Here is a 17703-nt window from a genome sequence, read left to right on the forward strand (position 1 = left end):
GCCGGCGGGCTTGGTTGGAACAACGTGCTTAGCTGTTTCCAATACCTTGTTCCTGGGCACAATCCTTAAAGTGTCCCAGACCATTTGGGCTTCATTTCTTAATTCAAGGGCTGAGTGTTGGCCCCTTGAAAACAGTGAAACATGAGTTCGGACACAGGGGTGCAGGTTGTGCACAAAAAGGGATTTGAAGGCTTGATCTTCATCTAAGCCTGGTCCGTTTCTGCCCTGGAAAAAAGCATGTTTAAGACGTTGGTAAAAGTCTTTTGGTCTTTCTGTACGGCTATGTTTAACCTCCACAGATTTGATCATGGCTGTGGCCTGATCAAACCGTGGCAGGTACTCAGCTACCAACGCTTCACAAACCTTGGGATAGCTGGAACGAACCTGTGGTGGAAGTTGTTCCATAAATGTATGGATCTCTCTGGTAGAGGTTTTCCATACAAGTCGTACCTTTTCTCGATCGGTTGCCCTGGGCAGATCCGAGAGACAGTAGTCAACTTCTCTCAAGTAACTCTGAATGTTAAATTCGGAGTCCTTGGGGTCAAATGTGTGGACATACTTCGCCATGGCCTCTAGCTCCTCAAAGCGAAGACCATGTGAAGTTGCACTAGTCTGCCTGTTTGGAGAAGGAGAGACTGAAATCACATTTGAATGTGAATGCGTTTCATGCGGAGCTCGACGTCTTCGGTTTGGTTTAGGGAGCGGAGCTACAAAACAGTCATTCTCACAATGGTTGGCAGAAGATGAATTGTCGCTGTCAGTGTACTGTACAGAGCTGTCACCTATCCTCTCAGTTATAAAGGGAAAGCTAGCGGGATTAGCGTTGCTTTTTGTGTGCCCAATTAATAACGTTAGATCTCCTCTACCGTGTCCACGGGAGGGTTCCCTGACCTCCTCACGAGAGGGGTGGGCATGGAAGGTGCAGTCCTGTACTTGCCTGACTGTTTCTCCCTTGCGGAGATGGACCACCATTGGGATGGAGTCCCCCCTTTCCCTCTCCAGGGAAGAGGTGGGCAAACCATTGCATGGGTGGTCAACAGCACTGCAATCTGAGGAGACTGACGAGTCTCCATCAGAGCAAGCTGTGGAACCGGGATCTGACAAACCCGAATCAATTTTTGACCCCCCTTCCCCCGCCTTGTGGTGTAAGGAGGAAGCAGGAGAAGCTGGAGTTGGGCATGCCTGAGAAAGCAGGCTTACAGAAGAGAGTGGATGTGGTAGCTTATGGCATCCACTCTTCAACTGAAATAATTCCTCTCTGTAGGAACAAAGATCTGATTCGGCTGAATGCAGATCACGCAAGTATTGTACTGCTTTCTTGCCAACAGTTTGAAGCTCAAGTAAAACACTGGTGTGTTGTCCTTTGAGGTATGCCATCTCTGATTCTAAGTTTTTGTTGCTCTGAAGAGCAAGACTAATCTGTCTGGCAAAATTCAAGACCAGACAACTTAGAATTGGGTCTTTTGACTGGGTGGGGGAGTGACCTTTCTCGTTGATTAAGGAGAACATTTCTTTCCTACAATCAGTGAGGTTCATCTGATTCAGGAAAGCTACGTAGCCAGGTGCTAAACCTTGGGCTAAAAAGGAAAGGTACTCATCAATAGATATGGGTTCCATATCTCATGCCAAATAAAGCTAAAAGCTGAATCAGTAACTTAAGAGGGTACTCTTGAAGTTAACTATTTCACAAGGGCCTTGAGCTCCTAAAAGTTGGCAATGAATTGTTCACCAAAATCACAATCCAACATACAAGTTGTGATGAAGGATAAATAATTTAAAACGCTCTTTGAATATTCTCTAACTATAGTACAAGGTAGCTATAGCATCACACAGGGACTCGAGTTGCACTAGCGGTACTGCAATGCAACAACAGCAAAATGACCGAACATATGGCGGATATTCAGACCGTAAAATAGGAACTGTGATGCTGATCACATTAATCCTAAATACCAGAATGTGATTGGTTGAAATTACAATTAAATTTGGATTTAAATGTAAAATTCAATTAATTATTAAAATTACTTTGACAAAGTAATTATAATTAATAATACAGTGCGGCTAATAATACTATTATTGATAATACGTATTATACCGGAAGGTAAATGCCAATCAACAAACTACCGTGTAAGATTACGAATGTAATGCCACAATGTTACACGAGGGGGCAGTATATTGAGAAAGCGGCTCATGCAGGCTTTCAAAAATGGTACAAGGGTGACATCTAGCGGTATTTTCAAAAAATTGCACTGGTGGCAATTTAGCTGAGAAAGAATGCCGAGAATTCGTTCTGGAGGCACGTGACATGAGCCAAAGCTCGTCTTTCTCACGCAGAGCTCCAAATTAGGATGGGGAATTCGTTATGAAGTCACAAGACATGAAATTTGAGCCAAAGCTAGTCTTCCTCACACGGGGCACCAAAATATGTAGGGGTCCTCGCACGGGACTCCAAATTATGTAGGGTCCTTGCACGGGCCGCCAAATAACGCAGGGATTTTACTCTCTACGAAACCGGGGCGCCAGTTAAACGTTGTGTTGCAGTATAACTGCGAAAAGTAATCAGTCTCATAAAATTACTGTTATCAGAAATATCCAACCACAAATATAGTATTTCAATTAATTAAAATAACCAATATTAATGATTGAACATACCGATAACCTGAAGGTTGGAAGTTCTTCGAAAGACTGCTTTAACTCGGCTCTCATGTCTATGCGATTCCAAAACGGACACCGGGGTTTAATAAAATATATTTATTAAACAAACATACAAACACATAACAGATAAACTAACGGGAAGTTAGTAAGGAAATTTAGTTTGGTATGTGTGTGTGCGTGTGTGTGGCGCGCGCAAGCGCGCGTGTCGCTAGAGTTCTGGGTGTGGTAATGAGTTAGAGTTAGCTGTGAGAAGGGACTACTTGCGTAGTTTTACTCTATATATGCGCAAAAGACGGCGAATCAATTCACGTACATATATATGTAGCTAACCAAACACATTACAATGGTTGGATGGTAAATATTGAAACACAGATTCACAAAAACAGTTAAGACTAAACTAAACACTGGCTATGCCTGAATGTTTGTTTTCTTACTGAGTCCATACGCATTGCTGGATCCAAAAGACATGCTGTCCTTGTAGAAGCGGCGATGGTGCTGTGAATGGTGTCCGGGAGAGATGCGCAGGCTGGGGTGTTCCCGTCTTAGCAGCGCGTTGTCGTCTGATCCGCTGGTCCTTTTCCAGGTGTAAAAGTTCGTTGCTGTTTCGTTGTTGGGCTTTATTGGGGTAAACTGATGTAGCGTTCCGCGTACAACAATTTCCACTCACTATAGGCCACGTAGTTACCGCGAGGTAACTGGGTGTGTCCGTAGGCCTGGTAGTGCGCTGTGCAGCATTCAGCCTCTGTCCGAGTCTCGGAGCAGATGAGCTGAAGCGACTGGCCAAAAAGGGTGCGTCAAAGAGAAGAAGCAGAAGAAGAAGCAGAAGAGCCAGAAGAGAGATCCCAAGAACGTGTCTTGCTCTTATACGGGACCGTTTATTGCTCCCGCCATTACGGGATTGGCTGAACCAAGTTAGACGTCATTCGTGGTGGACGTCGCAGAATTTTCCTGTGGGAATGTGGAAGTTGTAGTCCCTACAACTACATTACAGTACTTTTACATTACATTTCCTGTTCATTACGGAGTGAACTCCACAGGGCACTCTGTATTGTATATTATGTTTGTTAGGTGGTGGTGAGGATGAGTGTTGTGTGCGTTTCAGTGAGCAGCTCGGTGTGTCGGAGCTGAGATCCTGCTGCAAGTCTGCCAACATCAGAGAAAAGCAGAGTACAGACCTGCTGCAGGTAATGAGGGGCGGGGTCACTGCTGCAGGTAACAAGGGGCGGGGTCACTGATGGGGTGGGGTCACAGCTGCAGATAAAGAGGGGGGTGGGGTCACTGCTGCAGGTAAATAGGGGGTGGGGTCACTGAAGGGGCGGGTCAGGATGGGGGTACACTGTGTTTGAGTGACTCATGCAGAGGCTCCTCTCCCTCCCCTCAGGCTGATTACTGTAAGGACAGCGCAGACAGGGAGGCGGACAGAGACATCGAGCTGGAGCTGTCCGCTCTGGACATGGAGGACTCCACCTCGCAGGACGACGAGGCTGAGGTGCTGCTCTCCTCCCGGGCGTTCCCCCGTCTGCGTGCCGTCTCCAGGCTGCGCCGCTCTGTTTCCATAGCGCAGTCAGAAATGGGCACCGGCGTCTGTTCATAAAATAACACCCAATATCATGGGCTTGTGAAGTTAAACCAGTCTGTTCATAAAATAACACCCAATATCATGGGCTTGTGAAGTTAAACCAGTCTGTTCATAAAATAACACCCAATATCATGGGCTTGTGAAGTAAAACCAGTCTGTTCATAAAATAACACCCAATATCATGGGCTTGTGAAGTTAAACCAGTCTGTTCATAAAATAACACCCAATATCATGGGCTTGTGAAGTTAAACCAGTCTGTTCATAAAATAACACCCAATATCATGGGCTTGTGAAGTAAAACCAGTCTGTTCATAAAATAACACCCAATATCATGGGCTTGTGAAGTTAAACCAGTCTGTTCATAAAATAACACCCAATATCATGGGCTTGTGAAGTTAAACCAGTCTGTTCATAAAATAACACCCAATATCATGGGCTTGTGAAGTAAAACCAGTCTGTTCAAAGCATTCCTGGCGTTCAGCTGGATTCTTAAGTCAGCTGGATTCTTAAGAGCTGCTCTGGTGTATTTTGGGTTTCTCCTGCTGAGGACTAAGACCAGGCCCGCTCTGTCCCTGTGCTGCTGTGTGTCTGGCCAGGAGTCTCTAGATCTGAGGATGCGTCCCCAAGGCACTCACCTTAGCAACGGCTCGGTGACGGGGAACAGCCCACAGGAACAGCTCTCTCCCGACAAGATGGCCGCTCACCTGCTGAAGAAGATGGCCTTCAGGTGAGGCTCAGGCACACTCAAAAAACGGAAAATAAGTCAATCTCAACAACTATATTAATCATATTAAAACTAAATCGATTTTCGGTAAATAAGACAAACATATTGCCAATGAGGTGAGACAGTTGGTGATTAATTTCAAAGATTTGCCGACGGGGTAAGAAAATGTAATCTGTCAAGTAAACAAGCTAAGACAGCTTGTACCTGAGAGAAAAAAAAATATTGCAATGAACAATCAAAGCTTCTACAGTGATCTTAAATCCAATACAGTAACAGTTATTCAAACAAGCTGTTTGTAAACAGTAGCAGTAGCAGTAAACTGTAACAGTAGTTGCGCACAAACTGTTACTTGCAAGTAATATTACAATTAAAAAATATTCTGGCAACAATTAACTATTATTATTATATGTTGTAACCGTTTTATAAAAGCTATGGTGTCATTGCAAGACTAAAACACTTGAGACAGAGTTGTTGACACTGCCATCCTGCGTACAGGCTCCTCCCTTGTACGTGATTGGCTGTCACACTTGTGTGTTACAGGAAGTCTGGCTCGCCCACCAGGCTGGGCGTGGGGAAGCTTGTGATGAAGACGGGGCCGTCGGGGGTGGGGGAGGTGTCTCACCCCAGCGGGGGGGCCGAGATGCTTCTCAACAGCTGAGGGACGAAGCCCGATGGCCGGGCGGCCCCTGGGGGCCAGCCCGCAACGCCCAGCAGATCCGCCGGCCCTCCCTACGCCCAGCATCCCCTCCACCGGACTCTCCGGCCTGCCGTTCGCGCTCGCTTCCTCAAACAGCAGAGGTGGTCTGAGAGCACCCTGTCTAATTAAGGCCTTTTGGTTCTACAAAAAAGCCAAGCCGTTCGCGCTTGGCGTCCACTTTCCCGACGCCCCGGGGAACGTGGACGCCGGCGTGAAAGGGAACGTGAGTTTACGGCGCTGTAGAAGCTTCGCTGGTCGTCAACGCTGATGTGACGCACGCGATAGCTTAAGCTTAAACTAGCAGGGCCCCGCAACAGCGTACTGTGTGTGCGTCATTCTTTCATCTCTGTCCGATTACTGTCCACGTTTCCGTAAGACCAACGCCCTGTCTCCGCTGCCCGTGGTAGTGAAGCAGCACAGTTCCTGCATGTCTCCCCTCATGTAACCAGGCCCAAATCTATAACAGGTGGCACGTGAGACCCCATGGTAGAAGCTTTAGGGCGGCCATCTTGTACTCCCCGATGAACACATCACAGACATACACATCTGACAGTACCGGCCCATCCTGTAGTATCTCACATCTCCGCTGCACAACACCGCATCAGTTGTTGTTGTTTTTCTGACCGTTGGCATAGTCTGATTAAAGTGCATAATGCACAAGTTGAGAGGATGTTAAAAGTTAAACGCACACGATAAACAACCGAGCGAATTCTATTGCATAAAACTGCACATTTCCTTAATACTTTGTAGGTGCTTAGTGATGAGAGCCTTCGTCGATACACTGATGTGCAAAGCCCAGGAAATGAACAGGGTGTTTAGCACTGGCAGCCCAAGGGAGAATAAGCTTCTCCAGCTGTAGTTACTGTGCTTCATTACTGTGTATTACCTTATCAAATATAGGAATGATACTTGCACGATAAATGTTTTTATTCGTAAATTATACAACTGTTGATGTTCACTCAGACATACTGTGCTAACTGAATCACACAACTCAGCATCCATACAGTAAGCCTCTCAAGAGTGTATGCTGTACTGCGTAGGGCCAGAATTATTTTCTGCTTCCGGAATAGGCAAAAGAGAAGCATTTTCGGCTCATGGAACATCTCTAATGGCAAAAATAATTTTGCTTAAAGCTGTATCACACGCTTCGTTTTGCTGCTGAATCCAGGGAAAGCCCTCCTCAGATAAACACATTCTGACTTAAGTCTCCTCCCCAGGCAGTTGAGCTCTGTAAGCAGTAGCATTAAACTGCTCATATTCTCTTTGCATATCACCACAAGATGTACTCTTCAGACATCTTTGGTATTAAATATGACATATGACGTGAGTGTAACACCAACATAACAAAAGTCCCACAAGATTTTAGAGATGTACTGAAGGAATGGTTCTTATACCACACAATGTGACATGCTACACTCACTTATACATTTCACATACCCTGCTGTGTGTCCTTTAACACATGCCCAATCACTGCTTAGGTTTATAAGCATGGGTGATATACTGTAGGTTAACCATGAATATCGCCAACAAAGCAAAGCATGCATATGAGATGTGTAAAGTAAAGAATTACATTTTTTAACTCGCATTTCAATTTCAAAATAATATTCCTTTCTGGAAGATATGTTTAATGTCTGCATTGAGCTGGAAACATACTGCTATGTGTGTCATGTGTTTGACTTTTTCCACATGTGGGAAACGGACAGCATTCACAGGCATTGGGAAAGGTTTGTTGGCTGTTATTTTTCACCACAGGGGGATTACCAGAAGCCGAGACGGTATCAAAAAGGCCTTTTTATCTTGTGCTCTGCTAGACTGTTTCTTTTCATATTTGTTCTGACTTTCCAGATTTTACATTTTTTACAACATGCTAACTTCTGTGAAGTTGTTTGTCAAACTATTTTGTATCAGGATCTTTTTTTTTCCTAATTGTTTTTGAAAATGTAACCAACCCATCTGTCACTGCTTTGTGCGCACGGGGGTCCCTGCTAGTTGACTGACATGGTCCATCAAATGGAAGCCATTGCGATGACCAGACCAACCACACATTGACCTGAGGGGTCGGTGTTATTTTACTGCAGTTTTGTGCATATGTTTTGATGGTGGTCTTCTCCTGAGGGGTTTAAAGGAGAGCTCTGGGAGGAAATTTTGTGATCTGTATTTCATTTCAATTTCATGTACAATTAAGCATTAAAACCTATGACTTGCAGGCCTAGGATTTTGCCCTCATCCTCCAGTAGATTATTCAACCCATCTTTCCTAACTGCCCAGTTTTTAATTACAGTGAATGAATCTGAGAAACCTGTCATTAAGAAAAATGGTTAGTGCTATTGGTGGAACAAGTAAGTTTTTTGTTCTTCTCTTTTCATTCTGTTTAAAAATACCTTGTATTTTTACCTAGTATTTTTAATCAGCTACTGTCAGATCCTTAGGTTGCAGGACACCATTATAAATTCTTAATTGTATGTGAACCACATCATAAAACATCACATTTTCTTTTGTGACCCGGGTTCTCCTTTAGGAGATTTGGGAATGTTATGCTGTGTGTTGACAGCACTAAAGAAAGCTTAATATATATTATAGGTGTTGTATTGTTGGTCTATAAAGAGGTAATAAGTCAAGTTAGCACCAGCTTGACCAATCTTTTCCAAGCTCCAGTCAATGTTTACTGATTGCCAGTTTTGCAGTAATTTTGTCTTGCTTTACTGAGCTGTCTGGTGCCACCTGTGCTTTGATGTTTAAAGCTATTTTGGCTGTGTACTTACATTTCTATATCAGTTAACGTACATCATTATCGGTTTGTTAAATCATGAGAGAAAAAGGGATAACATTAAAAATGTGGTTGTTTTTTTTAAGTCAAATTATCACTTTATGGCACAGTTGCTGGAGTTACCTCTTCATTCATTCAAACACAAAAAACATTATTTTTTAACCAGACCAGTTAAGGTGCTTTGCTGTGTACATGTATGAATGTGTAAGCAAATCTATTCTGTGCCTCTTTATCTAGAGACCACATATTTTATATGGAAGTTTTATTACATATTCTGTGAGTGTGATGCAGCTTGCCATTATTTGAAATCAAACTGATGATTACATTGTTGTAGTCTTTGAGCAGTTAAAATGAGACACAGTTCAAGATAGAGCAAAGTTGCCTCATCCACTAAGGATCCTTGTGAGGTAAGGTGCACCTTGTGTTACAGGCCGATACGAGGCTTTAAGTTATGGGGAAAGACGCATTAACTTGGAGATTGGTCAAGTTGGTCAAGGACTGGAATTTTGCCTCCTGTTGTTCACGCAAATGACAACAGGGGGCAGCAGAGCCCAGTCTGCAGTCCTCAGGGAAGAGCCTCCCTTGTGTTGCTAAGCTACTGATTGCATCCTCCGCGCTGACCGAGGGTGAATGCAAATATTACATGAATTAATCTTGTGTATGTACCTTTTTACTTTAATAATATGTGCATGGAGAGGAGATGTTTTTTTGTTTTTATTTTGTTGTGTTATTTTTCTTTTTAATGCTTATTACACTGAATGCAGTTAGAAGTACAATGACCCCCCCCCCCCCCCCCCCTACATCGAGCTTTGTATAGACAAACAGATTGTTTGTGCAGTACCTGCAAGGCACTGATTCCCATTTGCCCTAAGTCTAGCTCTCTCTTGAGTTTAGCTTCGCCCCCTCTAATCGGCTTCTCCTGCTTAAGCCTACAGGGAGATTCTATGGGCAGGGGGCTCCGTTTCCTACAGTGAGAGTACTGGACCCTTTCAAATTATAGCACTGCACAGGTCCCCCGCCCAGTCACATGAGCCTTCCAAACCTGCCCCCTATCTACCCAAGACCGGTCATGCATGCAGGTCCTTAGCTGGGCAAAGGAGTACATGAATCTGTAGTTGTGATACAACACATCCGGCGTTATAAGTGTTCTGCACATGCCCACTGTGTGGCCACGCCAAGTATCGTGGTTAGCTTGCAGCATTTTCTGTCTGCTTTTATAACGTTTTATTGCGTATTATATTTAGTAGTCGTACTTTCCTTGAAAATAAGTTCTTTTTGTATCGTTTGAATTTTAAAAATTTGCATAGCCGTAATTGTTTGGGAGGGATGATTTGAAAGGATGAGAAGCCTGTTTGTCAATCGCACAACCGATAACAGAGCTGATAAATATTTTTACGTCTGTATTAGACATTTTATTTGCAAATCTATTGTTCGATTGAATTGTAAATGAAATAAAAGATGGTACACATCCGTCATTGTATACAGCTGGCACCATCGTTAGATGGACTTACTGCTCATTTTTATTACATATAATCAGCTATATTTAAATATATAGAGATATATAGATACAAATACAATTTGAAATGAAGAAAAACTTTTCACGAACGGCGGAAATATCCATGGGAATAGTTTATATATTCCGTTTGTTTCTTTTGAACTACCACTTGTGAAAGGTTTCACTTTTGCATTTTTGATTGCAAGGCAAGTTACAGTCTGGTTTGTGCGTTAAATGTGGCAAATAGCAGAGTGGATCCTTTTTGTTCATTGTTTGCTCTTGCACTGATAGGTTGCGCTTGCCTTGGTCTGTTCTGCATGGAGCACCAAGGTGACACAGACAGGGGGAAAGTGATTGCAGTACCTGATATGTATTTGCATGCTCAAAATAAAAATACAAAAAATGCTCACTGGAATGCTTCGTCGTCATTGCTGTGATCTTTAATCCCTTTTGATATCAAGTTTCAGAAAATATTGTCGTATGAGAAGACATACTGCTACTACCTCCATCTAGTGGTTTACTGTGGTACTGCACCGTTGGATTTCTGTCAACACGCCTGTGCTTCCTTTGTGTTTGTGACACTTTGACACACTTTACCTCATTAGCCCTTATTATATTGTCTATATAAGCAATGAAGAAACATACAAATATTGGTATCACTTCTCATGTGAACTATGGTGTCCATAGCAGAAGATTATAAAAAAATAACCAGTTTTACATGCAAAGCCCTCAGAGGAAGAATTAGTCAAATTATGTGCTTAAACTTGACAAATATAGTATTTGAGTCACTTTGAATGTAAAAGTGCTAATATGGCAATGGAAATTAAAGACTTAGTTCTTATGCTGTCATGTATGTCATTTCTAAAATAAAATTAAACAAAGTGATAACACTCTTCATTTTCCAGTGTTATATGTAGGCATAGTTACCTTTGACTGAAACCCAAAATCAAAGTTGATAGACAGTTGATAGAAGTTGATAATATTCACAATGCTCTGTGGGGCTCACAAAAGGATAAACTGCAGGCTCAAGCCTGGGCCATATCATTATTGCCGAACTATGACTGGAAGGTTGTAATGGCAGGACAGGACACAATGAGGCTTGCGACAGCAGCCATACCATCAATTACCCTGTTTCTGCCAAATGGCTGAAGCTAAGCAGGTGTGGGCTTGGTTAGTACTTGGAGGGGAAACCTCCTGGGAAAATTGGTGTTGGGGGTGGGAAATGGTGATCTTTCCTCTGGTGAAATTATCCCCAATGCCCCAGCACAGAGATAGGGACACTGTGCAGTACGTGATGCTGTTTTTGGGATGAGACGTAAAACCGAGGTCCTCGCTCACTGTGGTCATTCAAAAAGATCCCATGACACTCTTCGCAAAGAGTAGGGGGTTCCCTGGTGTCCTGGCTAACTTCCCAGCCCTGTCTCTGCCACCTAATCTTCCCCGGATTCAACTGGCAAAAACATTGTTCTCTACCTCTCCACCTCTCCGTTGGTGTGTAGTGAGCGTTCTGGCGCAAAACGGCAGTCGTGCATCACCCAGCAGGGTGCTACACATTGGTGGTGGTTGAGGTGAGTTCCCCCCTCATCACTGTAAAGTGCATTGAGTGTCGCGAAAAGCACTATATACATGTAATTATCAATCTATCTATCTTGTCCGACCAGAATGTTGAGGGTGGCATGAGAAGTTAATTCTAGCCCCAGGATTGCGAATATAAAAGAGAAATTAGCTCTGTTACACTTTAAAGGAATTCCATGATGTTCAATATACATGTCAAATATTGCATGGGCCTACAAAACATATCATTTTGTTATGGTATTTTGGGGTGAATATTTAAATGGAAGATCAAACGTGATTTCCTTTTTTTTGCCCTGGCGTTGCCCCCAAGCTCTGCAGGCAGGCGTTTCCTGGAGTTGATTCAGGAAGGAAAGTTTTTAATGCCCTAGGCCTAGGCCACTCAAACTCAGGAAGCTGGAGTATGCTGAAAACAGTCTTGATAAGGCAACCTGGGAAGGACCTTCAGCATGCAGTGCCAGTGTCAAAACAATAGGCTTTTGAAGTTTTTTTGTACTTGATTTCACAGAGGTCACTTGCGACAAACTTTTATTACTTGTGTTAAACTGACAATGTCTTGATAAACTGTTATTCAGAGGGAAGGTGTATAATATACAGCAATTTAATGACAACTTTGTGAATATTGGGGGATATTCGAAAAACAGACTGTCCTCTTGACATTAGCTAATATGATGGATGCACTATGTATGTTCTGCAACTTACTTAAATAACTTGGAACTTATTCATTCTGATGTTTAATGTGAAATACTTTTCCATGTTTCGTGAGAATGCATGACCAACTTTCTGAGTTAAGAGAAATTGCCAATTCTCTCGTAGTCTAATGTCTTCTGCAACTGCCTCGCGCTGTCTAGCGACTGCGCAGTAGGTTGGGGTTTGGTTTGTGTTTACAGCAGCCTGACTTGCTAGCTAGTGATGTAGCTAGTGCACTGTTATGACAACCATTTCTGGAATTAAAAAAAAGTATACAAGGAACAGGTAAGCCACTCAACACATCTCTGTGTTTGTTTAGCAGTACTGTAAAATCAACTGATTTGTTCTGGCTGAAGATAACAATTTTTTCAGTGCTGAAGGGGAAATCACAATGTACCGATAGCTAGCTAGTGCTAACGTTATTTAGGGAGCTAGCTACCTAGCTAACGTTAGCTAGACAGCTATATTGCCTTCTTCGTATGAAGGCCGGGCATTTATTTGCTTAACTCCTCACTCGCATAGCTAGGTACCGTTCTCACAGTCGTGAATGACAACATCTTATATGCAATGCTTAGCTGTTTGCAGTGTGAATTGTTAATTACTCTACACGAAGTTAGCTACTAGATAGCATCCTTGCTTGCTTGCTAGCTAACTAACGTTACGGATATTGCCATGTAACGTTACGGGGAGCATTAACGCTGGATAGATAGCGGTATGCAGCTAGCTTGGCATTTATCGTACGCATATGCACTGGTTACTGGTAAGCGTAACCTTCGCTATCCATCTACCTATTGTGTATATTTTCTAAAGTTCAGGAACGTTAGTTTGGAAAACGATACCCAACTAGCAAAGTATAGCTAGAGCTAGCTAATAATTCCTTGTGTTAACCAACGTTAGGACTATCGATTAGCTAGCTAGGTAACGTTATTTAATATAGCTAAGTTAGCTTCGCTATCTAATACTATTAATAGCCAGTTTGCTGTATTAATCGTGATGCTGTTAGCTCGCTATCCAAATGATTTGCTTTGCGCTTCAGAAAATGGCAGGCTGCACAAGCAAATATGGCTAGCTTGCAAAGTTGGTTGCTCTTGGGAATCGTTCTGCACAAGACTAGCTAGTACTACTGTTATACTTAGCTATAGCTAGCTCCTATCCTAACATCTGACTTGCAATCCAAGCCGATCGTATTTGACACGCTGAATGGGTGACTAACAATCTAATAGCAAGTGTAACTAATGTGGCCTATCGTATAGCATTATAATTAAGTTATGTGTATTCGGTTTATGCTTTCCAAAGCAAGTTTTATGCATAGTTAAATACACTGCGGAATTTGTCAAAAATGCATGGTGGAAACCATTGTTTTGCATAAGAAGTGTAGTTTGCTAATCTGGCTTGTGCATAGCACAAGCTAAATAAGTCAAGTTTGCAACGAAGTAACGTTAGCCATGTTGCCTAGTGCCTACCCAGCGATTCGCCAGTTACAGCTATCGAACAAACGTAAAGCTGTCCGGCAAGCCAGTCGTTCAAATGACGGAATTGGTCAAATGGCTACATAGGGCTATAGCAAATGCTGTGGCTAAGCATACCGAACTAGCTACCAGCAGTTATTGAACGTGCACTCAGAAAAGCAATGGTATGATAGGAAGCTGTAGGTCTCTACAATAATATTACCGTTAGCTGCAAGCTAACAGCAAGAACAACGACCATAGTGGCAAAGGGACACCAATCATCACGGAAGAGTCTGTTTATCATTCTTTTGAACTGACGTTGCTAAGGCCCAAGCACCTGGGTTTCTGTGGGAAGCTGCAGTGTGCTGATAGCTGTTGACCAAACCCGTGCATGCACAACCGGTTTGACGTTAGTTAAATAGGTAGTTGTACTTGTAACTAATACGAAACTTTGTCCAGGTATACATACCGTTGGTATGCTTAAAATGTTGTAATGACTAATATGAGTCAGCAGTATCCCTCTTTCGTTTATTTGGGTTATTCAGGATCCTGCATTAAATGTCACAGTTTACAAAGTAACTGGGAAGCTTTGGCTTGAAAAATGTGTCAAAATAAATGTAAAGACCAGCTGAGACCATGTCAGCCTAACATAACAAGGGGATATGTTTGACGACTGATGAAGGAAAATGGTTAGGTTTAACAATGAAAATTGTGTCTCTTGACACTGAAACCCTTTAACAGACTGAAAAAAAGATACAGAGCCAAAAGAGTCAGCAGTCTGTACAACAGTAGCGACTGAAATACATTGTTCCTCACACCTGAACCAGGATAGCTGAAACCGCTGTTCGGTCACACCCCTGAACTGTGCACAAATATTTGCATTAAAACGAGCCTGGAGAAAGAGGAAGGAGTGATTTCTGTGCCGGAGAGAGAGGAGGGAGAAGTTTCTGGCGCCTCTGTAGCTTGTCGTGTTGACTCTCCACTCTCCTTTGGACTGTGTTATGGTTTTATATGGTGGCAGGAATGGAGCTTGTTCCTGACACTGCACAGGAAGGATGTGGTTCCCAGTCATTGATCAGGAAGTGAGGTTTCTGTAACATGGCTAAGAGTCCCCAAGCCTTCTCCCTTAGCGGAGGCCAAGGGGCACCAAACCTACCTGACCAGGGAGAATGTGTTGGCTCAACCCATTTGCTGCACCTAGAGCTACTACTACTAGGGAAAGGATTGCTTTTTATCCCCCAGGGATTCCAACAGTGCCTCCACCAACCCTGAAGCATTGCCGAGTTGACTGAACTCTCTGTGTCATACTTAGGGTGTAGGACTACTGATGTCACTTCCTGTTTTTGTTTTGCATGAAATACTGGGAGCCTGTACTGGGAGGTGCTAACCGACAGGAGCCTGCTCCTTTGAATGAGTCCTGCAGTACACGCAGTTGGGACTGTCATCACTAATAAATACTTGCCAAACTTCCATTCTGTGCTCCCAGGTCTCTTTCTCTCTCTCCCTCCTGCTCACACACGACTCGTCTCTCCTCGGCCAAACCGCCCCTTCACTCAAAAATCACGGTTCTGACGCGGAGCGGATGTTTGTTTAGTTTCCCTGTCGGGAGCCCAAGCCAGTCATCGGAGCTGGATCAGCATCCCCTCCGCGTGACAGCGTTGAGCTGGAGAGTGCCCAGTCGTAACCGTGCCACCTCACGCCTCCCAGCAGGTCAAACCCAGATGGAGCTGAGAGATACCTGGCATTCCAGAAAACTGAAGCAATGCAACACCCAGTGCCAGAGAAGTGTTTGCCCTCCACGCTTTACCTGCTTGTGTGCTCGTTTGTGGGGGCCATGTTCAGTGTATTCAGCATGCAGTGAGGACTGTCAGAGCAGGAGATGGGGACACATGAGCTGCTCGTTTGCTCAGACACATGAGCTGCACCATCCCGTTCTCTAGCCTCCGCCAGCTGTTGACATTGGCAGCTGTTATGAGAGCACAGGCACATGGTGAAGGACGGTGATGCTGTAATGGTGGCAAGGCTCCTTACAACAGCAGAAATACAGGAAGCAGAGAGGCTCCCTCTCCACACTAGGGCTGGGTGCATAGCCATCGTGGTATAACAATCTTTTTTGTAAGTGCTGTAACAACTATCTCTGCATGCGGTGTTAGATTTATTTCAGTCTTTTTTTATTTAATCACACCTGATGCGGGAGCACTCCTCCAATTTTCTGAGCTAAAGTGAAATGCTTCCAGGGGAAAAAAAAAAGCATCACACCTATTTTCTATGTTGATATGACAGCAACAACAGGGCCATGCTGTTTCCATGTGGTACATAAAAACATGACCACAAATATAAAGAGCGAAAACGTAAGCAATGTGTTTTTCAAAAGTAAAGGTAAGTTAATCAACGTTGAATCAATACAAGTGATGATTTTTCTCCCCTGGAAGCATTTCACTGAAGTTTGGAGATGTGTTACCGTATCAAGTATGATTAAAGACGAGACGAAGGAACGAAACCTACTGCCACCTCATTGTGCTAAAAGAATATTCGATGTACTCGATAGCTATATCCCACAGCACACATTTCTTCAGGACTGAGGGAGGCAGGCACAGGCGTTTACAGCCCTTCGTCTCCATTGTGGGGTCTGCTCCACTGCTCGGTGAGCTGTGGTCTCCTGGGGCGGAAACAGAAACCCGACAAGGAAGGCATTATGGGAGAGGGAGAGCTGGGAAACGGCGTAGAACAGAGTGTCTGTGTGAGGCTGCCTGAAACGCCTATGTATATGTGTGTGTGTGCGTGTGCTTGTGAGTGTGTGCGTGTGTGCGTGCGTGCGTGCGTGCGTGCGTGCGTGCGTGCGTGCTTGCGTGCTTGCATGCTTGTGTGAGTGTGTGTGTGTGTGTGTGTGTTTCTGTGTGTGTGTGCGTGTGTGCTTGCGTGCTTGCGAGAGTGTGTGTGTGTGTGTGCGTGCTTGTGTGAGTGTGTGTGCGTGTGTGTTCGTGTGTGTCTGTGTGTGTGTGTGTGTGTGTGTGCATGCGTGTGCGTTCACACACGTCTGAGAGGCCCTTTATATGATGTGTTCCAGAGATGCAGCCGTTTCTACAGCATTTAAAACACAGCCCCATTGACTGGGACTGATGGTCGTCTCTCTGCTTTTCCAGCCCGTTGTATTGATCTGGTGCTGGGGCACTACTGGCCCTGTACAGCAAGCAGAGAGAATATCCTTTCCCTTTGAATGGTCTGTTGAATTTAGTCACTCTACACACTAGGCGATTACTGCTCAAAGGTTCGGTTTATTTCTGAAGGTTGGAGCCTGAGAGGATCGTTTTTTGAATCCAGAATAAACCCTTTTTATATGTGGACCCAGGGTATGCAGCCTCTGGTTTTATTTGAAGTATAATTGTTTGTTCAGCCACTGTTGTGATGCTGTTTTTAAAGACCAATCTCCTCTGGGCAGGAATGGCAGCACAAAGCTATTCCCACACATTTGTGACAAAAATAAATCTTTAACATTATGCTCAAGTACACAGTGTTCAGTGGCAAAATGCCCTTGTTTTAATGTCAAGTTATTTGTTCCTAGTTTTAGCACTGGAGGTATGTTCCCTTCTGAATACACTTTCAGGATTTGCCTTCATCATTTATTAATTTGCCTAGTAGGCCTTTGGATCCAGGGCATCTCACATTGGGTGCTGGTTTGTGCATTGCCCATTTGTCTCCCTTTTCTGGAGATGTTTGTTCTTGGGGCAGCAGTAGAGATGCTTGTTCTTGGAGCAGCAGTAGAGATGCTTGGTCTTGGGGCAGCAGTAGAGATACTTGATATTGGTGGAGCAGTAGAAATATTTGATCTTGGTGCAGCAGTAGAGATGCTTGATCTTGGGGCAGCAGTAGAGATACTTGATATTGGTGGAGCAGTAGAAATATTTGATCTTGGTGCAGCAGTAGAGATGCTTGTTCTTGGGGCAGCAGTAGAGATGCTTGTTCTTGGGGCAGCAGTAGAGATGCTTGTTCTTGGGGCAGCAGTAGAGATGCTTGTTCTTGGGGCAGCGGTAGAGATGCTTGATCTTGGGGCAGCGGTAGAGATGCTTGATCTTGGTGCA

At 43.9% G+C, this 17703-nt stretch overlaps 2 protein-coding genes across 13 annotated transcripts in view; both read left to right on the forward strand.

Moving 5' to 3' along the window:
• The window catches only part of rc3h2 (ring finger and CCCH-type domains 2), a 42253-nt gene extending 31934 nt beyond the window's left edge, over nt 1–10319 (forward strand). For 5 of the 8 annotated variants that reach the window (XM_061262570.1, XM_061262572.1, XM_061262574.1 and 2 more), the window contains 4 exons: nt 3755–3836; nt 4034–4141; nt 4828–4958; nt 5496–10319. In XM_061262570.1, the coding sequence (XP_061118554.1) occupies nt 3755–3836; nt 4034–4141; nt 4828–4958; nt 5496–5613 (439 nt within the window). In that variant the 3' untranslated portion in view covers nt 5614–10319. Of the gene's footprint in view, nt 1–3754; nt 3837–4033; nt 4142–4778; nt 4959–5450 lie in introns of those variants that run through there. The other 3 variants (XR_009710128.1, XM_061262575.1, XM_061262576.1) reach the window with 3 other exon arrangements.
• A 1656-nt stretch (nt 10320–11975) lies between these two features.
• LOC133141686 (rab GTPase-activating protein 1) overlaps nt 11976–17703 on the forward strand; it is a 110646-nt gene continuing 104918 nt past the window's right edge. For 2 of the 5 annotated variants that reach the window (XM_061262299.1, XM_061262304.1), the window contains exon 1: nt 12312–12461. The gene's annotated coding sequence lies outside the window, so the exon portion shown is untranslated. Of the gene's footprint in view, nt 11997–12311; nt 12462–12737; nt 12937–17703 lie in introns of those variants that run through there. The other 3 variants (XM_061262303.1, XM_061262305.1, XM_061262300.1) reach the window with 3 other exon arrangements.

The sequence above is a fragment of the Conger conger genome, chromosome 12 (genome assembly GCF_963514075.1).
Source record: "Conger conger chromosome 12, fConCon1.1, whole genome shotgun sequence".
NCBI lineage: Eukaryota > Metazoa > Chordata > Actinopteri > Anguilliformes > Congridae > Conger > Conger conger.